This window comes from Dermacentor variabilis, unplaced genomic scaffold (assembly GCF_050947875.1).
Source record: "Dermacentor variabilis isolate Ectoservices unplaced genomic scaffold, ASM5094787v1 scaffold_18, whole genome shotgun sequence".
NCBI lineage: Eukaryota > Metazoa > Arthropoda > Arachnida > Ixodida > Ixodidae > Dermacentor > Dermacentor variabilis.
Window position 1 is genome coordinate 1323312 of NW_027460346.1, and position 27829 is coordinate 1351140.

The 27829-nt window shown below is 47.2% G+C and overlaps 1 protein-coding gene across 2 annotated transcripts in view; it reads right to left on the bottom strand.

The window, feature by feature from the left end:
* Positions 1-27829, bottom strand: part of LOC142568330 (uncharacterized) — a 79478-nt gene that overhangs the window by 13704 nt on the left and 37945 nt on the right. For both annotated transcript variants that reach the window (XM_075678338.1, XM_075678337.1), the window contains exon 4: positions 23982-24115. In XM_075678338.1, coding sequence (XP_075534453.1) covers positions 23982-24115 — 134 coding nt within the window. The remainder of the gene's footprint in view (positions 1-23981; positions 24116-27829) is intronic.

Sequence of the window (27829 nt, forward strand, 5' to 3'; positions counted from 1 at the left end):
AGAACCCCAGGTGGTCAAAATTTCCGGAGTCCTCCACTACGGCATGCCTCATAATCAGAAAGTGGTTTTGGCACGTAAAACTCCAAATATTATTATTATTTGGAAAAGCGTCAATAGCTCACGAGGCGGCAGAACTGTGTTTAGCTACTTAATGTTTGGCTTGTTAGCGCATTTGGCTTGTTTGCGACCTCCTGAAAGCCTGCCACTGCCATGTTGCTGCCAATGTACGGGTGGCACGGCCTAGTCAGGCAAATGTTTGCCTTTAGCCGTGTCCCCTAAGACAATCTGTTCATAGTCTTAAATAAATCAATAAAGAAAGAAATAAAGAAATTTAGTTGGACGTTATACAAGTAACGTGATGCATACTAATTTCGAGCAGAGAGCTAGAATTAAGTTCTGCGTTAGGCTATTGAAAGCCCCTCCTGAGACATGGAACATGATTCAGCAAGTATATGGTAACAAAACATTATTGAGAAGCTGTGACTTTGAATAATAGCAAACGGTTCCATTTAACTAATCTTTAGATTGGTTGCAAGTCTGCGCCTGTCCTTGTGTGCTCACTCTCTCTCTGTGGTCGTTTAATTGTTCGGGCAGTTATAAAGCTGCTTGCTGATATGTACCAACTCGCCCAACAACAAGTTCTTCTAAGACATTGAATAACACTAAAGGTCTCGAGAGGGCAGAGATCTGTGCACGACGATCCCTGAGTCGGCTGCCCGTCGCCTACTGCTGACAAATGTGGAATGTGTGAGGTGTTTACTGAACGAAAATTGCCGTGTTATTGTCCCATCAAATTAGAAGATCTGAACTTGAACAAGGATGTGCGTCGTCAGATCTTCATCAATGCTTTATTGAAACGGAAACTGAACGCAAAAATCGTCCCTCACACACTGACAGACGAACAGAAAGACTCCAGGTAAACAACTGCGGCTTAACTTTTGGAAAGTGTCAGAAGCGATTCCACATTTTTTTTAAAGCATCATTGAGAGAGATGAAATTTGGTTGCTGCCAGTATGACCCTTAAACGAAGCGAGAAAGCACCAAATGGCGAGGCAACGGCTCACCTCCTTCTAAAGAAGTGAAGCGAGCATCACCAATAACAAACATAACATTGATCGCATTTATGATGCCATAGATACTTGGTGCACTATTTATATTTGCCTGAATTCAGGATAAATAGCAAACAAAATTTTTCACACTGTTTAGCGCTTGCACTAAGCGATTCGGCGATGCCGTCATGGTTTGTCGTCATCCGGAAAGTGATTCTTGTTGCACGACAATGCGGGGCTTGGAGTGCTACATGAGTCCAGGAATGTTTTGCCAAACACTATATTTCTGCTTACTTTTCTGCATACGCAATGCTTAGAACACGCTGCACTGCGGGCTCATGTTAAAGAAACTCCAGAGGGCGACCAACTACACACTACAGCTCATTCGCCGGGTGGCTAATCGGCGCCACGGCATGGGCGAGGGCGATCTGCTTCGACTTGTGCAGGCATACGTAACCAGCAGAACCATGTACTCGACACCATATGTCAAACTCGCAGCCACGGACTTAGGCAAATTAAACACAATGATCAGACGAAGCACAAAATCAGCTCTGGGCCTTCCGGACCACGCGGCCAAGGCAAGGCTAGATGCCTTAGGCATGCACAACACGATCGAGGAGCTCTTAGACTCACCACACAGCCCAAGTTCGTCGTCTCTCGCTAACCCCGGCTGGCCACACAGTCCTCTGAAAGCTCAGTCTCGAGGCTATCCCCGAGGTTACAGAGTACATGACGATTCCGCGAAAGGTCAGGGGGCATATTTATGCCCCACCTCTACCCCACAACATGGACCCCGAGTTCCATCAGGGCCGTCGGCAAGCCCGTCCGTAGTGAAGCCATTTGGCGACGCTACGGCTCGCAAGATGGAGTGGTCTACACAGACGTAGCCAGACACCCTCGCGGCGACCTCATGACCGCGGTGGTAGCGGATCACAACGGAGGATTGATAGAACACACAACAATCACGGCTGGCCGAGTGGTGGAAGTGGAGGAAACCGCGATTGCCATGGCCATGCATGCGGAAGCGAATACCGTCATCAGCGACAGCAAGCAGGCCATCGGCAATTTCATCCGCGGTAGAATTTCCAAACAGGCGTACCATCTACTCACACGACGCCCCCTAAGCGGCTTGAAAACCCTCGTGTGGACCCCCGCTCACGCGGCTGTGCCCGGCAACGCGTCGGCTCACGGTTTGGCTCGAGATCTCGCGCACCGAGCCTCGTCCGCGGATGCTGAAAGCGTGAATGAGGAGGAGAGACACGAGGAACCCTGCGAGGCTTATCATGAAATAGCCCTTTAGGTATCGCTTGAGGCGTCGCGTTCTCCCACCACCGGCCAAACAACTCGATAAAACGCAAGCGGTCGCGTTTCGTCGACTTCAGACAAACACATACCCACACCCAAAGTACATTAACAAAGTCACAGGGTGTAAGGAAAGCGACCGATGTAGGCTTTGTTCAGAAACAGGAACACTGACACACATAATTTGGGAATGCACCTCGCTCCCCTTTTCTCATCCCCCTGTCAGCAGCGAGACTGACTGGACAGCCTGGCTCAGTTCCGGGGACGTCCACCGACAACTTGAACTGGTGGACTGGGCGGAGAAGGCCAAGCAGGCTCAGGGTCTTACTTGAGCCCAATCCCTCAGCCACGTCCCCCTTTACCCTTCCACCTTTCAATAAACTTTATCACCTACTCAACGACTGGTAACCAGTGCGAGTAACTGACCTCCTCCATATGTTCATTGTGGAACTGGTTTATCTGCAGAACAACCGCGGTTTTCCTGCACGAGAAGCATTCAGAAGAGTCTCTATTTTCATCGGTATTTCTTCCTGTAGACATCCATAGATGTTGCTGTATCATATAGCATTCGAACGAAACCGTTCGAATGCTATATTGCTATATTGAAATTCTCGAATACGAATCTAATAGCAGAGACTATCCAGTTCGTATTCGAAATTTCAAATATTCGTAAACCACTGCTCTTTCTCTCCATTATGACTTCGAATGAAAAACATTACGGCAGATCCAACGCGCTAGTTGGAGAAAGCAGTAGCCGAAGCTTCACAAAAGTTTTTAAAGTTAAATTGGCAAAGCTGTTCAACGGAAAAAAGGATTAAAAAAAATTCGGTCCGATCCATCCATACGGTGGCGGATTAGCCAGCGAAGCTGTAGATCGCTGACCGAGCAGCTATGGCAAAACTCCGCGTCCAGAAACATTCTTTTGAATTTGTAATTCGCCCCCGGTGAAACTCGAAGGAGGCGGCAACTAAAGCTTCTGCCGCTTGGACGCAGACTCGAACGACCTAGCTTCACGCTTACGAACGGCCTCCAGTGAGCGATCTCCATCGGTAGCTTGCGCTCGACGCCGAAGATCAGACTCTCGCATCGGCTCTCGCTGACGTTCTTCGGAGGTAGAGCCACTGTCCGCATTCTACGCTTTCGCAGGTGCACGTTGTCGTTGGTTATAGTCGCGTCTCTGCTGTCGACGCCTTCCCTCTTACTCGACTTGTTCTTCGGCCATGCGCACAAGCGTGGTATTCCACTTTTCTCATTTTTGTTGGAGTTGCAACTTTTGTAATGGTCTACCTCTGCAATGCACAATCCAGTTCTTACACTCCGCGGCGGCTACCACGGCGCCCATCTCCGTGTTTTCCCACCACAACTGCCGCGCCGTTGTATTAAGGGCAGACGACAGCAGACGCAGCTGGCAGCAAATGCGGCCAGCGCGGGTGCATGCACTCCCACACTGCGCAGGAGCGGTGCGCGTTGAAATTAAGCGTGCCTTCTTTCTTCGGCGTCATACTATCTTTTGTTATCTATTTTGTTCCCTTTACGGACGTTAGCTAGCCCAAATACCCCCCCCCCCCCTTCTACGTGACCACGCAGCGCCGTGATCTTTTTTGTTCATTTTACGGACGTTAGCCAGCCCAGGTACCCCCCTACGGGAGCACGCATACTGCTCATTAATACATGTCTGTCAGGTAAACAGCTTCGCTGTAGTAACAAGCTGTGCGACACAACTTTAGGACCTAAGATGTTCGGTTGTCAGAACTCTGACGACCGAAAACCGTCGATCTTATAACTGTATATTGCACGGTGCTTCTTAAATCTTCCTATTTTCGTTGAACAGCTTAGCTAACGGTAGCTGGGACATTGTATATATGAATGCAGCTGTAAACGACCTGGCACTACGTCGAGGCTGAGACAACAAAGGCAGACATTCTTCAAGGTCGACTTGCTCTACACAAGAGTGGTTGAGCTAAGAGCGATCGAACCAGCGCACACAGAAGGATTCTTCGAGGTGCAGTGCCTGACACTAGTCGATATACAGGGCACCCCACGTAACTTTGGCAAAATTTTAAAATATGCAACTGCCACTTAGCTCGACAGGATCAAGGTAATGTTCCTCGCCGTCGCTAGCACGCGAAAAGTTCCGCGGTACTTTTTCGCTTTTGCGGGCTTTCTTTCAGGCTTGGAAAAAAACGTTTTATGTAGCTCGTATGAAGCAACAGAAAAATGGATCGTGAATTTTTCATGATAACCTACAATGTTTTATTGACAATTTTGTTTTGATTATAATATTTGAGAAGTTAATGATTAATAACTAATTAAATGTAATTATGCGAAATACAAAAGATAACATGATTTGCTGCAAGCGACGGCAAACAACATTACATTGGTTCTGTCCAGCTACGTGGCACTTGCATATTTTTAAAAAATTTGCCACAAGTTACGTGTGCTACCCTGTAAATGTAAACATACTCACAGGAGGCTGTCAGGGCATGCGGGTTTCACAGGACAGAGAGCCGGACAGTAAGAAAGATTAGGTTATTGATGCGTGAGCTGTAGGTATGATGACATACACTCAATTTACACTGAATTCCGCGCCATGCCAGGATTGCTGGAAACCAGCGGGCTCATGAGGCCGCTGGTTATCTAACCGCCACATTACATGACCTGCCCAGCTCCATTTTTTTCTCTTGATGTCCATTAGAATATCGTCTATACCCGTTTGCTCTCTGATCCAAACCGCTCTTTTTCTGTCTCTTGACGTTATGCCTAGCAATACTCATTCCATAACTCTTTGCGCGGTCCTTAACTTGTTCTCGAGCTTCTTTGTCAGTTTCCAAGTCTCTGCTCCATATGTCAGCACTGGTAAAATGCACTGATTTTACACCTTAATTTTCAATGATAATGGTAAGCTGATTGTCAGGAGCTGACAATGTTTGCCGTATGCGATCCAATCCATTTTTATTTTTCTATGAATTTCCTTCTCATGATCAGGGTTCCCTGTAATTAATTGACCTAGATAAACGTACTCCTTGACAGACTCTAGAGGCTGACAGGTGATCTTGAACTCTTGTTCCCTTGCCCGGCTATTCATCATTATTTTTGTCTTCTGCATATTAATCTTCAGAACACATTCTGTACTCATGTAACACTGCTATTACCTCTGCTTATTTTCCTTCCCCTTCCCCTCCTTCCTGGAGTGCTTGGCTTTACTCGGACTCGGCGGATGAACAACGGGCCTTAGCGGGGGAAGCGCTCTGCTTTACTGGGCCTTAGTGTTGGCCTTAAATAAAGTTTTTTCCTCCTCCTCCTCAACACCACTCTTACACTCTCTCTATTAAGGTCCTCAACCATTTGTTGTAACTCGTCTGCATTGTTGCTGAATAGAACAATGCCGTCGGCAAACTGAAGCTTGCTGAGATATTCGCCATCGATCCTTACTCCTTAGCCTTCCCAGTTTAATAGCTTGAATACTTCTTCTAAGCACGCAGTGAATAGCATTGGAGAGATTGTCTCCCTGTCTGACCCCTTTGATTATAGGTATCTTCCTGCTTTTCTTGTGTAGAATTAAGGTACCTGTAGAACCTCTGCAGATATTTTCCAAGGTATTTACGCAAGCGTACTGTACTCCTTGATTACGTAATGCCACTATGACTGTTGCTATCTCTACTGAATCGAATGCCTTTTCGTAACCTATGAAAGCCATACAGAGAGCATTTCTCGATAACCTGATTAATGACATGAATGTGACCCATTGTACAGTATCCCTTCCTGAAGCCAGCCTTTTCCCTTGGTTGACTAAAGTCCACTGTTGCCCTTTTTCTATTGGAGATTATTTTTGTAAATATTTTATATAATACTGGGAGTAAGCTAACGGGCCTATAATTTTTCAATTCTTTAATGTCTCCCTTTTTGTGGATTAGTATAATGTTTGCATTCTTCCAGTTTTCTGGAACCCTTGCAGTCGACAGACACTTCGCATGAAGAGCCGCCAGTTTTCCAAGCATTATGTCTCTGCCATCTTTGCTTAAATCAACTGTTATTCCACCTTCTCCTGCCGCTCTTCCTAGTGTTCGCGTCTTGCAAGGCCCTTCTGACCTCATTGCTAGTTATAGGAGGAGTTTCTGTATCCTGTTCATTACTGTTTCTATTTGAGGTATCCTGACTCCTCTGGGTACTCTACAGGTCAGTATAGAATTCTTCCACTTCTTTTACTATACCTTCGAGATTGCTGATGATATTACCCTGCCTATTTTTAGTGCATACTACTTGGTTTTTCCTATGCCAAGTTTCTTTCTCACTTATTTCAGGCTGCGTTCATTTTTTACGGCTTCTTCAGTCTTTCTCACGAATATCAGTTATTTTCGCCTTGTTGATCAGTTTTGACAGTTCCGCGAATTATATCTTATCTCTTGAGTTAAACATTTTCATTCTTTGTCGTTTGTTTATTAGGTCCTTTGTTACTTGGGAGAGCTTGCCTTATGTTTGCCTTGGTGCCTTGCCTCCCACTTCAATTGCTGCCTCTGAAGCCAGGCTAGTTACGGTTTCATTCATTATCTCTATGTCATCTTCATCTCTCTGTTATGAGGCTGCATATTTGTTTGCAAGTACCAGCCTGAATTTGTCTGCTTTTACCCTTACTGCCTCTATGTTGACGTGTTTCTCCTTGACGAATTTTACTCTTTCTTCTACCTAACGTCACAGAAGAAGGCCGTGCAAGCGCCACTGCGCTTCTTGTGATCTACCTGCCTTTGTGAACATCTCTAACTAGAACGCCCTTTGTGTATGTGTTTATATGTGTGCATTTTTAAATCTTCTTTTCCTTATTTTAACCCTTTCCTCTCTGTCCTCTTTTTAATCCCTGTCTCCAAGCCCCAGTGTAGGGTAGCAAACCGGAGACTAATGTCTGGTCAATTCTGCCTTTCCTCTTCATCTCTCTCTCTCTCTCTCGTGACCGACTGGGGTTTTTAATGTGCATCCAATGCATGGCACACCGGCGTTTTTGTATTTCACCCCAATCAAAATGCGGCCGCGGTGGCCGGGATTTGATCCCGTGACCTCGCGCTTAACAGCGCAACGCCATAGCCACTACGCTACCGTTTTCATGTGACAGTTTTCTGTTGAACGCTCGAAATTTGTAACAAATGACTGGAGACCTCAACAGCCAAATTCTAAGGGTACGTTTAAGACCTGTTTCTGACTGCAGTCTTTTGTAACATAAGCAACACCCGCGCCGATTACGAGTACCGTTTAGCACTACGATCACAGATTGCTGCCATAATCCGGCAGTGCTGACCACACGTAATACGACTTTATTAGGTTAGATAGGGCGTATATATATATATATATATATATATATATTCTAAAGGTGTTTATTCGGCAGAGCTCGGGAGCAGCGCAACGTCGACGGGCAGGGCAGTCAAAGCTTCCAAGCACGAGAGCCGTTGCTGAGCAGGAGCGCTCGACCCACTAGCGTTTAGAGCCAGTAGCGCTGAACCCACTAGCGTCTCTTCTACAATCTCTTCGCTACAACCACCCCCCGGGAGCGAGAAGGGAGCCGTCCGGCGACCTAAGAGCTCGTCACTATGAGCGGGTCGTAGTAAGGCTTTAAACGGTCGACATGGACAATGTCTCGTCCACGGCGGCGCATGTCTTCAGATGGCTCAACTGGTTCGATGACATAGTTTACAGGAGATGCACGTTCGAGAACACGATAAGGGCCTTCATACTTAGGGACCAGTTTTGATGAGAGGCCAGGGGCAGTTAAAGGGACTGAGAGCCACACGAGCGCTCCCGGATCGAAGGTGACCGTGGCAGTGGCGTCACCGCGAGTGCTCCTCCGGCGCTCTTGATCATCGGAAGTAAAGGCCCGTGCGAGGTCGCGGCACTCTTCTGCATGTGGGACCGTGTCAGAAATAGGGACGTACTCGGATGCATCCGGCCGGTACGGAAGAATGGTGTCGATGCTGTGCGAAGGGTGTCGACCATACAGCAAGAAATGGGGGGAAAATCCAGTGGTGCTCTGCGTAGCGGTATTATACGCGTAGGTGACGAATGGCAGAATGACGTCCCAGTTCGTGTGGTCGGAGGCAACGTACATTGAAAGCATGTCGCCGAGCGTACGGTTGAAGCGTTCTGTGAGGCCATTCGTTTGAGGGTGGTACGCCGTAGTCGTACGATGAACAACGTGGCACTCTTTGAGAATCGCTTCAACTACCTCCGACAGGAAGACGCGTCCGCGATCGCTGAGCAATTCTTGGGGTGGACCATGCCGCAGGATGAATCGACGAAGCAGGAATGATGCAACATCGCGCGCTGTAGCTGCTGGGAGAGCGGCGGTTTCAGCGTATCGGGTAAGGTGATCTACTGCCACAATGGCCCAGCGGTTACCAGCCGACGTCAGGGGAAGTGGTCCATACAAATCGATGCCAACGCGCCCGAACGGTTGGGTAGGGCAGGGTAGAGGCTGCAGGCCAGCTGGCGAGAGGTGGGGTGGAGATTTTCGGCGCTGGCAGTCGGGGCATGAACGAACAAACTTTTGAATGTAGTTGTACATTCCTCGCCAGTAGTAGCGTCGTCGGAGGCGCTGGTAGGTTTTGAAAAGTCCCGAATGCGCACACTGTGGATCAGAGTGGAACGATGCGCAGATTTCAGAACGCAGGGTTCGAGGGACAACTAATAACCACTGGCGGCCGTCAGAGGTATAATTGCGTCGATGAAGCAGGTCGTCGCGAATGGCGAAATGGCGAGCTTGACGGCGCAGTGCACGAGTGGTTGGCTGCGATGACCGATCAGCAAGGCAGTCTATGATGGAGGCAATCCAGGGGTCCTTGCGCTGCTCAGAAGCGATGGTCCCAATGTCGACGGAAGAGACGTCAAGCTGGGATATTGCGCAGCAGGCATTGTCGTCTGGCAAGGGAGAACGTGAGAGGGCGTCAGCATCAGCATGCTGGCGTCCGTTGCGGTACAGTACGCGGATATCGTAATCCTGTAAGCGAAGCGCCCAGCGGGCGAGACGGCCTGAGGGATCCTTCAATGACGACAGCCAGCATAGTGTATGGTGGTCCGTGACGACATCAAATTGGCGACCATACAAATAGGGCCGGAACTTGGTAAGCGCCCAGATGATCGCCAGACATTCTTTTTCCGTGACGGTGTAATTGGTCTCGGCTTTAGTAAGCATACGGCTGGCATATGCCACAACATATTCAGGAAACCCTTCTTTGCGCTGTGCTAAGACAGCGCCGAGGCCAACACCGCTGGCATCTGTGTGTACCTCAATAGGTGCCGTTGGATCGTAGTGGCGCAAAATGGGAGGAGACGTCAGCAAACGACGGAGCTTAGTGAACGCCTCGTCGCACTCGGACGACCACGAATGGAGAGGTCCGTTGCTGCCAAGGAGCTTCGTCAGGGGTGATATGACGGCGGCGAAATTGCGAATGAAGCGCCTGAAGTAGGAACACAAACCTACAAAACTGCGCAGTTCTTTGACGGACGTCGGTTTAGGAAATTCAGCTACGGCACGAAGTTCGGCTGGATCGGGGAGGATTCCATCCTTCGAGACGACATAACCTAGTATCATGAGCTGCCGCGCTGCAAATCGGCACTTCTTTAGGTTCAGTTGAAGGCCAGCGTTCGCTAAGCAAGTCAAAACATGCCGTAGGCGTTGAAGGTGCGTGGTGAAGTAAGAGGCAAAAACAACAACGTCGTCGAGATAACATAAGCACGTGTGCCACTTCAAACCGCGGAGGACTGTGTCCATCATGCGTTCAAAAGTTGCTGGCGCATTACAAAGTCCAAACGGCATGACGTTAAATTCGTATAAGCCGTCGGGTGTGACAAAGGCTGTCTTCGGCCTATCGACGTCAGCCATGGGTACTTGCCAATAGCCGGAGCGTAAATCTAGAGATGAAAAGAATTCTGCTCCTTGTAGGCTATCGATGGCGTCATCAATTCGCGGCAGCGGGTATACATCTTTGCGAGTGATCTTGTTCAGGCGGCGATAGTCTACACAGAACCGTACCGAGCCGTCTTTTTTCGTAACAAGGACGACAGGGGATGCCCATGGACTGTTCGAGGGTCGGATCACTTCGCGGCGAAGCATATCGTCCACTTGCTCATTAATCACACGACGTTCCGTGGCCGAGACGCGATATGGTCGTTGCCGCAATGGCGGTTGGGAGCCAGTGTCAATATGGTGCGTGACAGCAGACGCCCGGCCCAAGGAAGGTTGCTCGACATCAAAAGAAGAACGAAATTCTTCTAAGATGCGCAGAAGCTGCGAACGCTGAGGTGGGGTGAGGCCATCGGCAATAGATGAATCGAACACACCTGTGGGCAAAGGGTCGGACGTCGCGAGAGAACCGAGCGTGTTGTAACAGGCGCAGGACGTGTCTTCGGGAACATCCGTAATTTGTACGGCGTCGATCACTTCCACGTGGCCAAGACATTCGCCTTGAAGCAGCATCACAGGGTATGAGAAGGGGTTATAGACAAAAATAGCTGTGGAGCCCTGTTTGACGTTCACAGTCGCAAAAGGCAGCAGCAGACGTTTTCGAGTGTAAAAGCGGCCTGATGGAGAAAGTAGTGCGATGGCGTCAGAGAGGCTGCTGCAATGCATTGATACAATCACTGACGAGTTGGGAGGAACGTTGGTGTCGTGTCTGACGAGTAGTTTGTTTGCAAAAGAAGCATTATCGGCAAGCGTCATATCTGAGATCGGCGACAGTTCTAGTTCGGCCCGTGCGCAATGAATGACGGCATCGTGGCGGGCGAGAAAGTCCCACCCCAGGATAACTTCGTGGGAGCACGAGGAAATCACAATAAATTCGACGGCGTATACAACGTCCTCGATGAGAACACGAGCGGTGCACGCCGCAATCGGGTGAATACGCTGTGCGCCTGCTGTGCGGAGAGCGAATCCAGCAATAGGCGTCGTAACCTTTCGAAGGAAGCGACAAAGCTTTGCGTCCATAACTGATACAGCGGCTCCGGTATCCACGAGGGCATATGTGCGCACACCGTCAACTAACACGTCTATCACATTGGTCGGGCTACGTTGAGGACTTCCGCGTTTCGACGGCGTCGCAGCCCTTGCCTCATGGACTGCGACAATTAGTTTTCCTCATCCCGAGCTTCGGGACGAGGCCGCATCGGTGATGGGGAGCGTCGGCGTGGAGAAGTTGAGCGGCGGATGTTGGCGGACCGGCGGAATGGTGGTGACGCAGCCCGAGGTTCGTCGTCGTAATAAGGGCGCGGAGAACCCGCCATAGAACTTGGCCCATAAGGTGTAGCGCTAGGTGACTGCACGCGACTACAGTAGCGTGCGACGTGGCCTGCATAGCCGCACGCAAAACATATTGGTCGATTGTCCGCTGTACGCCACCGAGTCGTTGCGGCAGGGCCCATCCATGTGGAAGGACGCGTTGGACGTGGCGCCTGGTGAAGTGATTGCATAGCAGGCTGTTGTCGGGGCATAGCGAGGACTTCGGCGTACGTGAGAGGTCCCCGTTGAGGGAGTTGTTGAGGCTGGGTGACGACTTCCGCGTAGCTGAGAGGCACAGCCGTCGGGATCTGTTGGGGCCTGGCCATGACTTCGGCGTAGCTGTGAGGCGCAGCCGCAGGAACACGCTGGTGGTGCTCAGGCAAAACCTCGTGCAGTTCTTGCGCTATGACGCGGCGAAGCGGAGGCGCAAAACTTGGCGTAGGCGCGTGTACCGACTGCGGCTGTGCAAAATCCATCAACGAGAGTTGCCGGGCAACTTCCTCGCGGACGAACGCCTTCATTTCTGCGAGCAACGCTGCCTGGGTGGACATGGCAGCCAAACCAGCGAGGTGTTCGTCACGCGGTAGAGATCTACGGGTCAGTGACCGCTGCCTGCGGAGTTCTTCATAGCTCTGGCACAGTGTGACAATTTCAGCCACAGAGCGTGGACTTTTGGCCAGCAACATGTTAAAGGCGTCGTCTTCTATGCCCTTCAGTATGTTTCGGATTCGATCAGACTCCGCCATGGTCGAATCGACTTTCCTGCATAGATCCAGGACATCTTCGATATAACTGGTGAATGTTTCGCCTGGCTGTTGAGCTCGTTCTCGCAAACGTTGCTCGGCACGCAGCTTTCGAACAGCAGGGCGACCAAATACATCGGCGAGGGAAGTCTTAAATTCCGACCATGTCTGGAACTCTGCTTGATGGTTGTTATACCACAGGCTGGCCACTCCAGCGAGGTAGAACAGAACATGGCTCAATTTGGCTGCTTCATCCCACTTGTTATGGTCGCCTACCCTGTCGTACGCCGTGAGCCATTCGTCCACGTCAGTGTCGTCCGCTCCAGTGTAGATAGGAGGGTCGCGATGACGAGGCACCTCGGAACACGCAGTGGGTGCGGGAGGAGGCGTTTGCTGGGAGGCGTCTTGGGGCATGGTAGATGGTAGGGTACGGGACCGGAGTTCCAGGATGATCGTCTGAGGTTACCCCGCACCTCCACCAATTCTAAAGGTGTTTATTCGGCAGAGCTCGGGAGCAGCGCAACGTCGACGGGCAGGGCAGTCACAGCGTCCAAGCACGAGAGCCGTTGCTGAGCAGGAGCGCTCGACCCACTAGCGTTTAGAGCCAGTAGCGCTGAACCCACTAGCGTCTCTTCTACAATCTCATCGCTACAATATATATATATATATATATATATATATATATATATATATATATATATATATATATCTGGTCCACCAGCCGAAAACGTTAAGCAAACACGCCTTACTTCCAAACTGTTTCAAACTGCTCGTCGTCTCTTTCCTGCACACACACACACACACACACACACACACACACACACACACACACACACACACACACACACACACACACACACACACACACACACACACACACACACACACACACACACACACACACACACACACACACACACACACACACACACGCACACACACACGCACGCACACACACACACACACACACACACACACACACACACACACACACACACACACACACACATATATATATATATATATATATATATATATATATATTATAAAGTACGAGTTAAAATACACTCCTTTATTTACAGGTATCCATCTTGACCACTTGCTTCTCTTCTTCCCTTCTCCTGTTCTTGTCTCTTCTGTCTTTTTCTTCTTCGCCGGAACATCACATCCTCCCGGACTTCGGTTTTCATCCCTCCTGGGATGATAGGGTATGATATTTCCCACTGTTGCTATTTCAGTTTTTCCTTCCGGTCCCAAATAGTGTAGCGATTTCAAAATTCCTTGTTGCTTAATGGCCTTTATCACTGTGTAGGGCCCAGAAAATCTGTACTTCGGTCCATCTAAACTCCTCCGGACTAAAACTGTATCTCCAGGCTCTATTACAGGCATCTTCAAGCTATGTCGCAGATCGAAGTGTCTCTTCATGGTTGATTTGTAGCGTGCAAGCTCCTCTTCTGTCTTGCGCCTTTCCTGCAGATATACTTTCCCAACGATTCCAAGGTCGTAGTCTGCCGGTAGCCAAGTTGCTTCGCCTGATGCAGCAAAGTTAGGCGTGCATCCTAATCCCATGGTATGAGAATGATTGTTGTGCCTGACTGCTGCTTCCAAGGCACACTTCCATCCTCCACGGAAATCATGGTAAATTGCGATGAATGTTTTCAAATCCCGAATGAGCCTCTCAGCTAGGCCGTTTCCTTCTGGATGGTGGGGTGTGGCAATTCTCAGGGAAATTCCTCTATCACGGGGCCATTCTTGAAGCTTCTTACTGCGGAAAGCTGGCCCGTTGTCGGAGACCACTACCTTGGTGTTCTTGAACATATTCCGCTCCAGTAACGTCAAAACAGAATTGGCGTCTTCCTTTCCTGGCTTTGCAGCTGCCATGCGTGTGCATTCATCTATTGCGAGAAGGAATGCTTGGATCTTACTGACTCCCTCTCCTCGCTTTGTTTATTTCGGCAAAATCTAGATGAATTACTTCAAATGGTACTTGGGAATGATTAGCGATGACCATTTCATTCCCTCTTGGACGATACTTGGCCTTGTTAATTTGGCACTGGTGACAGGTTTGCACGTAGTTCTTGATATCTTCCTTCATATTATTCCAGATGAATCGACCTTTTATCTTCCAATAAGTTTTCCTGAATCCATCATGCCCTCCTGACTCTGGGCTGTCATGGTACAGCTTCAAAACCTTTTTCACGAAAGTTCCTGGCACGCAAAATTTGCCATTATTGCAAGTCAGGCCTTCGGTGCCTTCCCACAAGCTGTAAACGTGTTCATGCAGATGTTCTCACTTCTGTGATGTGAAGCCTGGGAAGAGCATCTGCGTCAGGAAGCTTATCACCAGGTCGATGGCTTACATCGAAAGTGAACTGTTGTATTTCACTGATCCAACCCGCCACCCTGCGCTTAGGCTGGGTTAATCTCAAGAGGTAGGTTAACGCTTCGCTGTCAGTGAAAAGCCGGAAATGACGACCCTCTATGTAGCTTCTGAAATACCGGAGTGCCATCACAACAGCTAGAGCCTGTTTTTCTGTGGTCGTATAATGTTCTTGAGCTTTTGAGAACGTAGAAGAATAATAGCCAATCACCTTGAGTTGGCGTCCTTGCTGCTCCTTTGTGTCTCGCTGATATAGAACGGCCCCTGTACCATATTGTGAAGCGTCCGTGCGCAGCTCGAAAGGCTTGTTGAAGTCAGGTAGCACAAGCACTGGATCCGACGATATAGCTTCAACAAGGTACTCGTACGCTTTCTCGCACTCTTCACTCCAGATAAATGGCACATCCTTTTGCGTCAGCTTGGTGAGGCATCGTGTCTTTGCAGCGTAATCCTTAATGAACGCACGAAAATGACCTGCGAGTCCAAGGAAAACACGGAGTGAATGAAGGTCATATGGCTTGACGAGCTTCTTCATCCTTTGTGTAGACTGTTCTTTTGTTGTTTTAGTTTTGCCGTCAAAAGCTCTTCCTAGAAAGACAACATTCGTCTGAAAAAATTCACTCTTGTTCTTGTTAATCTTTAACTTTGACTTGCTGAGGGCTTCTAACACGCACGAAAGGTGTTTTTCATGTTCTTCTCTTGTACGTGAGTATATGATGATGTCGTCAATGTTTACGTTACAAAACTTTCTCAGGAACTCATCAAGAATGCCATTCATCATTTTCTCAAACCAAGCTCCAGAATTCTTCCATCCGAATGGTAAGCGGTTGTACTCGTACACATCGAAAGGTGTTACAAAAGCAGTGTACTGCTTGTAATCTTCTTGTAGTTGGCACCTGCCAGTATCCTTTACAGAGGTCGATCCGAGAGAAAAAATTTGATCCACCAGTTTCATTGATGATCTCGTCTATTCGGGGCATGGAAAAAGGAAACAATCAGTCTGGCAGTTTATCTGCCGGTAATCTGTGCAAAGGCGAAATGAGCCATCGTCTTTCGGTACTATGGTGATTGGTGACGCGAAAGTGGATGTTGATGGCCTTATAATACCGGCATTTAGAATTTGTTGCAGTTCGGCCTTTAGCCCGGTCTCTTTCTCGTGGGAGAGACTGTACGGCTTTTTACGCACTACTGTCACGTCACGAAGCTTAAACGGTACCTCGAAGACATCTGCTGCTGGCGGGTACGTCTCAACACAAATAAGTTCGGGAAAATTTGTCAGTATCTCATCAGCATTTCTAACTCTCCGATGTGAATTTTCAATTCCACACAAATTAGGCTTAAATGATCCGTCAATGGTCACTTCGTCTCTCCAAGAAATATTCATCTTCAATCGCTTCCTATCAGGTCTAGATAAAATAAACAGGAAGTCAACACCCTGCATGACAAGGGAATCTACTTTCAGGTGACGTCTACCAAATTCAACTTCTACTTCTGCCCAGTGTTGCAACCTTCTAGTTTTTCCATCATAGCTTTGAAGACTAACTATTCTTCCTTCATACACCTTGCTCGGTTGAACAATTTCCTGACTTACCAGGCTTACGGATGCTCCAGTATCAACCAGGGAGTCCCGACTTTTTCCTTTGCCATCATTTTAACAAATAAGAGATTTGACTTCAGAAGGTATACATTATCCATCGTTTCACATTGGTCGGACTCGATATTAAAATATTCTACCGTTTCGCCATGTGCGTCAATGCTCAGTGGTAGAGTACTATGCCCTTTTGATGGGACCGTCAATCAGAAAAATCACTGGACACATACTTAAGGCAGGCAAGTAAGTCATCCGTGGAGGTTGGACGGTGTACACAAACCTCTCTTTGCGATTCGTTAGTCAAGCCTTGAATTATGAGGGGAAGGATTGCAGAGTCCGGTAGATTAGGGTCGGCAATGTAGAGTAAACGCCTCTTCTCGAAAAAATAATCCATGGCTGTCCCTTCTCTGTGTCTGAAAGATATTGCGTCGTCCCATCTGTCAACCGGATTTCGCTCAAAAGCAGAAAGAAAACTATCTTTCCACTTGTGCCATGAATCACGGCATTGACTTGCGATTCGCATGTCCCACCATTTTCTGGCATTGCCAGATAAAAAACGGCGCATGTTACACACTTTGTCGTCCAATGACGTCCAGTGGTTTTGCGCACATGCGTATTCATAAAATCTGGGCCACAAGTTGGCGGCATTGGACACCTTATCGAAACCATCGGGCTTGAACTCTTCTTGATGTGGTTTCTGTGCTCTTAGTGAGTCGCTAACTGCTTCAAAAATCAGTCGCTGTTGCTCAAACTGCGTGGTCTGCTGCTGAAACAGCGCTTGCAACAAGGCGTTATTCGTGGGCTCAGTCTCGTTCTTGGAATCTATACTTGAATGTCCCGGAAACATAACCTCAAATTCAGACATAGAAGCATCAATTCTTACCACACCTTTCTCAACGAGGGCCGCTTCGTTCAGTTGACTCTTCTCAGTGATGATGCGAAGCAGTTCCGAAGAAGTCGCTGATTCCTGAAGCACTGGCTCTTCGCCAACAAGCTGGTAGGTCTGTTCTTCTTGCCAACGTCACTTCAAGCCACATGGTCGGCTACGCCAAATATAAAGTACGAGTTAAAATACACGCATTTATTTACAGGTATCCATCTTGATCACTTCCTTCTCTTCTTTCCTTCTCCTGTTCTTGTCTCTTCTGTCTTCTTCTTCTTCTCTGGAACATCACACACACACACACACACACACACACACACACACACACACACACACACACACACACACACACACACATATATATATATATATATATATATATATATATATATATATATATATATATATATATATATATATATACATAGACAGAGAGAGGAGAGAGAGGGACTTGTTTTATTCTGAAGTTTTTTCGGCGTAACGATCGTGACCTATATCTACGCAAGAATGTGAATTGCGTTGCAGGATCCAAGCTATCTGGTGCAACAGAAAACATCAAGTACAGCAAATTTTGTTGTTCAACATTTTGCTGCAGTTTAAACACCAAAAGCCTAGGGAAGCAAACCAGACATAAAGCATCACCACGGAAATGTAACGCCAAGATAAGGGCTACGTTGAAATGTAGGAATTGGCTTGGTATAAAAGAACACTGTGCACACGTACAGCGCAGTTAACAATAAAAAAAAAGTTGGGTTCAGCGTCCTCGAATTGCACAGTGGGACGCAGTTGCCTTTTAGCTCTGGATTCATTTCTGCCATCTGGTGTGGTGCTCATTAACGTTCACCTAACGCTAAGTACAGGAGCATTTTCGCATTCCACAGTAATCGGAACGCACCCGCCACGATCTGGATGTGAACCGGCCCAGAAGTGACGTACATGGAAGCTCTTGAGGCAACAAGTGGAGAGGCGAAACACAAGCCCTAATTGTTTACAGCGAGCGCACTAGCCGGCAAGAAGCGTCATAAGCCGACTTGCTATAAGAGTTCCGCCCTGTGTCGTCGTCGTAATCAACGGCGGCGGCAGCAGTAGAAGCTCCGCTACGGTCAGCAAACTACGGGAGCGTTCGCTTAAAAGCTCTGGTTTAAAATAAGCGTTATAACTGTTTTGTATCCTATGCACAGCTGAGTGTTGGCTGTGGCAAGCAGGAACATGAAGAGGTCCATATATGCTAACTGGTGGACTTATTATTATTATTATTATTATTATTATTATTATTATTATTATTATTATTATTATTATTATTGTTATTATTATTCCTAATTTTGTGAATACAGGCCTACACCCGCCGTGGTTGCTCAGTGGCTATGGTGTTGGGCTGCTGAGCACGGCGGCCGCATTTCGATGGGGGGAAATGCGGAAACACCCGTGGCACTTAGATTTAGGTGCACGTTAAAGAAGCCCAGGTGGTTGAAATTTCTGGAGTCCCCAACTACGGCGTGCCTCATAATGAGAAAGTGGTTTTGGCCCATTAAATCCCATAATTTAGGGATACAGGCCTACTATAACCGCAGTATTTCTTGACTGCAGTTTACTGGTTGTCCCTTAATGAATAGCGTAATATCATAACGTTGTGGTAATGGTGAAGACCCAGACAGTAGCACAACTGCGAATGACGAAACTAACTCTTTATTGGACAAACTTGTTCCCAGAAAAACAAGTAACGCTTAAACCCACGATAGCGGCGAGGACAGTCGCTGACAGTCAAAATCTGATCGTGTCAAACGTGTCTTATATAGATACAAGACTCGCCAGAGATTCCAGCGGAGTCACTGGTGCTTGTATTGGCTATAGAACGTTCCAAAATGATCGCGTTGCGCATGCGAACTGATTAGACAAAGCTTATTTCCCTTTAAAATTGGCGGCTACATTCGAGAAATATCCGGTAAAGGTAAGAGCGCCTTGCGTCGAGCGATAACATGTTAAGCATAGGGTTTCCTACAATAATTATTAGAGGGAACCCTGGTGCGGCAATCGTTCAGCCACCATTGGCATAATGGGAAGTATATGGATTTGTCTTATCTTCGTGGTTGTGGATTCAAACGTTCTTGTGGCTTTGCTTATTACGATTTATATGCCTTCTGTGTCGTAAATTTCAGAGCAATCTATGGATTTAGAAGTGTAGGAGACGCTGCGAACGTGCACAATCACTATTAATTGTAATAATTCGGCTTGTCGAGGTGGTCAAATCGAAACGCGCCGAGCGTTTCAAGGCACTGACTTGCCCGCGATAATTTCATCAGGGTGTTTCATTTTTGCTTGTCGTTGCGTGGGACCGTGGCCTAATGGTTTCTATGTTTCTAATGGTTTCTATCGCGGGAGTGAAGCGGCCGATTTACTCTTCAAAGCGTTGTTTTACTCTCGCGAAATGTCGAGTGGAGTGAAATGCATTGTTCACTCCGTCACCAAGGAGAGAGTGCAATGTGCTTTTCACTCTGTCCTTCTGAGAGAGAGTAGAATGCCCGTTCTACTCTTGCGACAATAAAGAACAAAACGTAGCGTAATCTTCTGCTTCAACTGTAGGAGGCTGGCCCCGAACATGGCAATGTATCACTCACGCACGCTGAGCAAAGAACACACCGTTTTGCTTCTAGTAGAACAGGCAGCCACAGTTCAAAGGAACGCGGAGTGGGCGCACTACTTTTTCACTCGGAGTTGCTCTACCGCGCGCCCTCTCAACATCGCGGAACAGCACAGCACCGGAGAAAGATTATCCAGCCAGCGAGCCGCAACGAAGGCCATCCAAGGGAGATCGTGTGTCAGCCATCTCGCGCCGCCGCAAAAACACGGCAGTCGCTCGTCATTCGTTCGATATAACAACAAATCCTCCACGGTAAGTGAATTCTAACATTCTACGTATATGACATGCTATCGCCAGGAAGTCGCCGCGGCGCTTAGCCGACGCGATTGACAACGGACTAGGCAAGCGCGCTGTCTCTCGTTGTCAATCGAAAAAGCCAGTCGTCGCGATAACTGCATGTGATTTTATCACTTGCCGCTATCCGTAAGAGCTTTGAAAATCGCAAACGTTCCCAGAACCATGGTATGTTCAATAAGACGTGAAACGAGAGTGCGCTTAAAATGGTTTGTTCCTATGTGGAGCGTGCTTAGCGTGCGTTTTGTGTGTTTGAATTTATTCAGTTTGCAGTCTACGGTGTACGGAACGCTGTTGAAATAAGGAGTCACATAACAGAAGGCGTCATTTTGCTGGCGGCTTGCTTTCGTTGTAAATAAGCCGTGCGCTTGACGGTGTCTCGCCCATCGGTAATCTGCGACCACTGAAGTTAGGTGCAGCGCCAGTGCTAGTTAGAAACTACCGCAGGCATTCAGCTGCATGCTGCAAGAGGTCAGTTGGGCGCGTTATCTTGAACTTGCTGAAAACGCATGAGGAATTGATGTTTTATGCTGAATAAAGTGCAAACCCGATATAAGCGATCTTGCGCGCGACAGCTACAAGCGATGCGATGGAGATGGATGTCGCGTTAGCTCGTCGCCTACAAGTCGTACTCCGCGCGAGCGACGGTTTTGAGCGACGTCTCCCCGGTGTTGCCGGTATGAGGGCTGCAAATACGCGTCAAAACTAGCTTGACGCATGCTTTACTAATTTAAGTTGGTGTATTTTACTGTAAAAAGTAGCATAAATATTTCCGAAGGTCTTGCAGTAGGTTCTTATCCTTGCACATATAAAAATCCAATCGTTTGCTCGTTCCGCGCGACAATCGGTAGTATTTGAGTGACGTACATCCAGCTCCGGCTTCGCGCTATTGACTAGTCGCTCAGTCGCTCATAGCCCTTCTGGGCGACGATCGACGAATTCTAGATTTTTAGAACCGAGCGATCTGTTCAAGCGGCGGCCCATTTTGTCGCTCGCAGCCGTCGCTAGTCGCCGTTGCGCACTAAATCGCTCTCATGGTGGATAGCCCTAAGACTGAACTGTTGCTGCTCATGTATTGAAATGGTGTGATTATATGTCTTGATTTTATGTCTTCTGTTGCGATTTTCGAGCACGGTGCGAATCTGCGAAGGTGCTTATGTCTACGAACTCGGTGAATTTGCAAGCAGCGAGTTATGCATCGGCATCGAATGTTACGGCTGCTGTGTGGAATTACAATTGCAGGGGCGCTTTGCATAAGCTTATTGTTTTGGACGTGCCTGTGCATTTGCTAATATGAGTTGGCGTTTCAGAGTTATGTCATATGAACCGCTAAATCACCCTTCCTCTGGGCGTTACAAGCGTAATGTGTGCATCTTGCTTCTGCATGGCAGATCAAAATGGCAGATCAAAGGCCACAGTGAACTTTCTTGTTATTATTGAAATGTGGGTAAGCTTCCCATAACAAGTCTTGTTGTCCTTTCTTATAGGCACGTCCAGTCATATCCATTGAACTGAAGGACCATATTTTCATCCCTACTGAGCATTACGTTTGCAGATATGATCCTCAAATTATGGCTTGAGCAGTGGGAAAGCCAGAGATGGTGCGGGGGGCACCCTGGGCAGGTGCTTAGGATTTGTCAAAAGTGCTGTTTGCGACACACCAGACTAATGACAGACTTATGACATCTGACAATGACCAATATTCTATTTATTAGCAGGAGTATTGTAACGTTGGTGCTGAACGAGGATGAACTTTCAATTATTTCTTTTCTGTTTAAATATTAAAATTTATGTTAGTTCAGCAGTTGACTGTTGCACTCATTTAGATGTTTCGCATGCATTTCAGTAGGAAGACTAAGAGCTAAGACTTTCTTTTAGTGACATGACCTTGACTGTATTTATGCTTTACACCATATCCTCGTGTTGACTTTTGCACACGATATTTTTCAGGCACCCGCTTTATATAAGGCAAGAAGGCAGCTGCAAGGACACAAGGATGTCAAAGAGCCAGCCCAGTACGACTCCACATAGTGCAGAGGAGCGCACGCCAAAGACTGAAACTACATTGCCATGTCATTTGGACGAGAAAACTAGAATGTGGGTATATTGGGTGTACCATTTGACTAAATGCCAACAAAATCAAAGTACAGTATGTCTCACCAAGATGAAAATTCTCACATTTCTACACTGTAATACTGATGAAACTTTAGAGAAGATGCTTATGATTTATGACAAGGTGTGTTCTAAAGTTCATGGGCATCATTGTAATCTGATTTTATGTGTTTGTCAGTATGTTTCTCAAATTAATATTCAATTTGTCTTGTGACGGATCAATAAAGATTTTCACGTTTTAAGAAAAAATGTTTCATGTGAGTAACTCGGCGACTACAGATTACATCCCATTGACCAAGCAAAAGGGCAGGAGCTGCTTATGAAGGAATCAAATATTCCTCACATGTAAGTATTGCGAATCCTTTCTAATGCGACCATGGATGTGCATCGTGCTTTCACACTATTGGTAAGAGTACTAGCACTCTGTTCTGACTGAGTACAAGCATTCTGCTTGGGGAAGTAGAAACACTCCGCTTGGACGAGTAGAACTACTCGGTTTAGAGGAGTCCTATTACCCCTGTGGGGAGAGTATTAGCACTCTCCGGAAGAGTACTAGCACTCCCTTGCGGTGGAGTAACAAAACTCTGTCAGGAGGAGTTGCCCTACTCTCTCGCAAAGAGGGTCGATCTACTCTAGAAAAGTGAAATGGGACAAGCAGTTAGTCCCTCAAAGAGAGTGCCCAGAACTCTTTGTTTTTAGAGTGTAGAGGTCATGTGCTCGAATCCTGCCGTCGGACAATTTTAATAATATTTATGTAATTATTTATTGCGCCGCACTTTGTTGGAAATGACGAGTTTACAAAGTCACCAAGCCGCTTGAAGCCAGAAGGACCAAGTTTAGGCAAATCCATACACTTCCCGTAATTCCCGTGCTGACCCCACTGCAGCTCCCGTAGACACTAGCACCACAGTTTCCTCCAGTAATTAGTGCATGAAACTCTGTGGTTGTAACAACGGTTACAATCAGCCCGGTCAAAAGCGGTCACGGGTAAAATACTTATAAACGATGCCACATGTCAGTATTAAATAAGACCTCACTATCGGATGCATGCATTACATGCCACGTACTTAAGGAACCTTGGGGCCTTACGTGCCGAAACCACGATCTGATTATGAGGCACGCCGTAGCGGGGGACTCCGCATTAATTTCGGCCACTTGCGGCTCTTTAACGAGCACACGAGCGCTTTTGCATTTCGCCCCCATCGAAATGCAGCCGCCACAGCCGGGCTTTGATCCGGCTATCTCGTGCTTAGCAGCGCAACGCCAAAGCTACTAAGCTGCCACGACGGGTATTCCGCGTACTTGAATTATTAGAAGATGCCTACGGGATGTATTTCTAATCAAAGGTAAAGCAGCTAAACACTATAACACGTTTCTGCAAGGATATGACATGTTAGTATATCATGCGAATCTTAACAATGAGCCCATCCTGGAAGAATAACAAAGAAGTCGTTGCGTCACATGCCTGTTCATGGCATATGCATGTAATGTTGAAAGTTTGCATGAGAGAAATGTGCCTGCTCATGGAAGTCATGTGCACCTCCATGCGCACCTTCCTGTAGTATATATTCACGAACCATTAACGTGTAATCGCGTCTTTCCAGAGCAAGGCAAATACAGATGATATTTCAAACTAACATTTTGTAAACGTTTTTACCGCACTGCTTGGCTAATTATATCTACTGACAAGAAGAAAAAAAATGAAAGTAGAATGAGTGACATTGAACACTTACAAGACCAAGCCATGCGGAGTTGGAAGGTTGATGAAGTCCTTCGCAAAACCTGCCTAGAAGGCCATAAGTACCTTTAGCAAAACTTCCGACACTTACGCGGTTACAACCCGGAGGCATGTCGTTGCCGCAAACACCTGAAAAAGTAGGAGTCAGAACGTTGGAGAAAAGAAAGCGCACAAAGAACAGTCCTTTCCATTTCATTTTCAGTAGTTTCATCGCTGTCTACGGAAAGCTATCGCTATCCGAAATAGCGTAAAGTAATCAGTTTACGCTATTACTCAGTTTACCCTATTGCAGCGGTGGCGTAGAGGTAGAGCATCCGCTCCGCGTGCAAGAGGACCGTGGTTCGCATCCCGGTGCCGCGCAATTTTTCACCGGATTAAAAAAATTTGCATGTTCATAAAATTGCATAACCAGGCCTGGAGTGTGGCCTGATCCCGGTGACCAGAACCGGTAACGCACTCCCTGAGCAGGATTGGCCACCCTGGTGCAGTGCTTGGCCACAACGTCCTATATGAATACAACAATCAAACCCCGGCTCTCAGTCCCCAGCAGATGCGAAGCAACTGACCACGGCGGCGGTCAGTCCTGTAACGCAGCAGAGGGTGCTAACAATCCCTGGATCCGGACAGGCCGCCATTGGAATATGAACCTGGCAACGTTTAACCCTAGACCGTTATCTAATGAGGCGAGTCTATCAGTGCTATTGGAGGAATTAGAGGGCAGCAAATGGGATATAATAGGGCTCAGTGATGTTAGGAGGACAAATGAAGCATATACAGTGCTAAAAAGCGGGCACGTCCTGTGCTACCGGGGCTTAGCGGAGAGACGCGAACTAGGAGTCCGATTCCTGATTATTAAGAATATAGCTGGTAACATACATGAACTCTATAGCATTAACTAGAGGGTGGCAGGTGTTGCGGAACCTAATAAGAGGTACAAATTGAAGGTCGTACAGGTCTACGCCCCTACATCCAGTCATGATGACCAGGAAAGTCGAAAGATTTTATGAGGACGTGGAATCGGCAATGGGCAAAGTCCAAACTTGTAGAGTTATTAGTAGAGTTTGCAGAACGTAATGATTTGCGGATAATGAAGAACTTCTTCCGCAAGCGGGATAGCCGAAAGTGGACGTGGAGGAGCCCGAATGACGAGACTAGAAATGAAATAGACCTTATACTGTGCGCTAACCCTGGCATCATGCAAGATGATGACGGGCTCGGCAAGGTGCGCTGCAGTGACCATAGGATGGTAAGAACTCGAATTAGCCTAGACCTGAGGAGGGAACGGAAGAAACTGGTACATAAGAAACCGATAAATGAGTTATCGGTAAGAGGGAAAACAGGAATTCCAGATCAAGCTACAGAACAGGTATTCGGCTTTAACTCAGGAATAGGATCTTAGTGTTGAAACAATGAACGACAATCTTATAGGCATCATTAAGGAGTGTGCAATAGCAGTCGGTGGTAACTCCGTTAGACAGGATACCAGCAAGCTAACGCAGGAGACGAAAAATCTGATCAAGAAACGCCAATGTATGAAAACCTCTAACCCTACAGCTAAAATAGAACTGGCAGAGCTTTCGAAGTTAATCAACAAGTGTAAGATAGCTGACATAAGGAAGTATAATATGGATAGAATTGAATGTGCTCTCCGCAACGGAGGAAGCCTAAAAGCAGTGAAGAAGAAACTAGGATTTCGCAAGAATCAGATGTATGCGTTAAGAGCCAAAGCCGGCAATATCATTACTAATATGGATGAGATAGTTCAAGTGGCTGAGGAGTTCTATAGAGATTTATACAGTACCAGTGGCACCCACGACGATAATAGAAGAGAGAATAGTCTAGAGGAATTTGAAATCCCACAAGTAACGCCGGGAGAGGTGAAGAAAGCCTTGGGAGCTATGCAAAGGGGGAAGGCCGCTGGGGAGGATCAGGTAACAGCATATTTGTTGAAGGATGGTGGGCAGATTGTTCTAGAAAAACTGGCCACCGTGTATACGCAATGCCTCATGACCTCGAGCGTACCGGAATCTTGGAAGAACCCTAACATCATTCTAATCCATAAGAAAGGGGACGCCAAAGGCTTGAAAAATTATAGACCGATCAGCTTACAGTCCGTTGCCTACAAAGTATTGGCTTAGGTAATCGCAAGTAGAATCAGGGACACCTTAGACTTCTGTCAACCAAAGGACCAGGCAGGATTCCGTAAAGGCTACTCAACAATAGACCATATTCACACTATAGGTGATATATAGGTGATAGGTGATAGAGAAATGTGCGGAATATAACCAACTCTTGTATACAGCTTTCATTGATTATCAGAAAGCGTTTGATTCAGTCGAAACCTCAGCAGTCATGGAGGCATTACGGAATCAGGCTGTAGACGAGCGGTATGTAAAAATGCTGAAATATATTTATAGCGGCTCCACAGCCACCGTAGTCCTCCATAAAGAAAGCAACAAAATCGTAATAAAGAAAGGCGTCAGGCAGGGAGATACGATCTCTCCAATGCTATTCACATCGTGTTTACAAGAGGTCTTCAGAGATCTGGATTGGGAAGAATTGAGGATAAGAGTTAATGGAGAATACCATAGTAACTTGCGATTCGCTGATGATATTGCCTTGCTTAGTAACTCAGGGGACCAATTGCAATGCATGCTCACTGACCTGGAGAGGCAAAGCAGAAGGGTGGGTCTAAAAATTTATCTGCAGAAAACTAAAGTAATGTTTAACACTCCCGGAAGAGAACAGTAGTTTACGATAGGTAGCGAGACACTGGAAGTGGTAAGGGAATACATCTAATTAGGGCAGCTAGTTTTCGCGGATCCGGATCATGAGACTGAAATAATAAGAATAATAATAATGGGCTGGGGTGCGTTTGGCAGGCATTCTCAGATCATGAACAGCAGGTTGCCATTATCCCTCAAGAGAAAAGTGTATAATAGCTGTGTCTTACGAGTACTCACGTACGGGGCAGAAACCTGGAGGCTTACGAAGAGGGTTCTACTTAAATTGAGGATGACGCAAGGAGGTATGGAAAGAAGAATGATGGGTGTTACGTTAAGGGATAAGAAAAGAGCAGATTGGGCGAGGGAACAAACGCGAGTTAATGACATCTTAGTTGAAATACAGAAAAAGAAATGGGCATTGGCAGGACATCTAATGAGGAGGGAAGATAATCTAAGGTCATTAAGGTTTACGGACTAGATTCCAAGGGAAGGGAAGCGTAGCAGGGGTGGGCAGAAAGTTAGGTGGGCGGATGAGATTAAGAAGTTTGCAGGGACGACATGGCCACAATTAGTACATGACCGGGGTAGTTGGAGAAGTATCGGAGAGGCCTTTGCCCTGCAGTGGGCGTAACCAGGCTGATGATGATGATGATGATGATGATGATGATGAATCAGTTTTAACTAGCTTGTACTTGGCTAGAGTTCATTTTGATGTGTCATGACCGGTGATGTATTACATGGCATGTATGACGCTGTAAAGAAGATGGGAAACAAAATTTGCATTAGAGGTTTCGTTCACAAAGATGTCTTAACAAGGCCTGTGTGTGGGAGATGAACACACAGCTGTGTTTTTTTTCTTTTCATTCCTATTGCTACTCTTCTGGTGGGCTACTCCCACCTGTCCATCTTCCTTCATTTTACAGTGTATTCGCGATTCCGCCTCAAGGATCACCACCTAGCGGTCGCGCCGACAGGCAGCCGATCCATGTTCAGCCATGAAGTGAAACAGGTTTCACATTACGGCGCGCACTGAAAAGTTGCCTCGTAGTCCTCAAAGGTCTGAAAAACAGGCACAGGTCTCAAAAAGAAAACGGATGTCAAAGGACTTTTGCTGTGA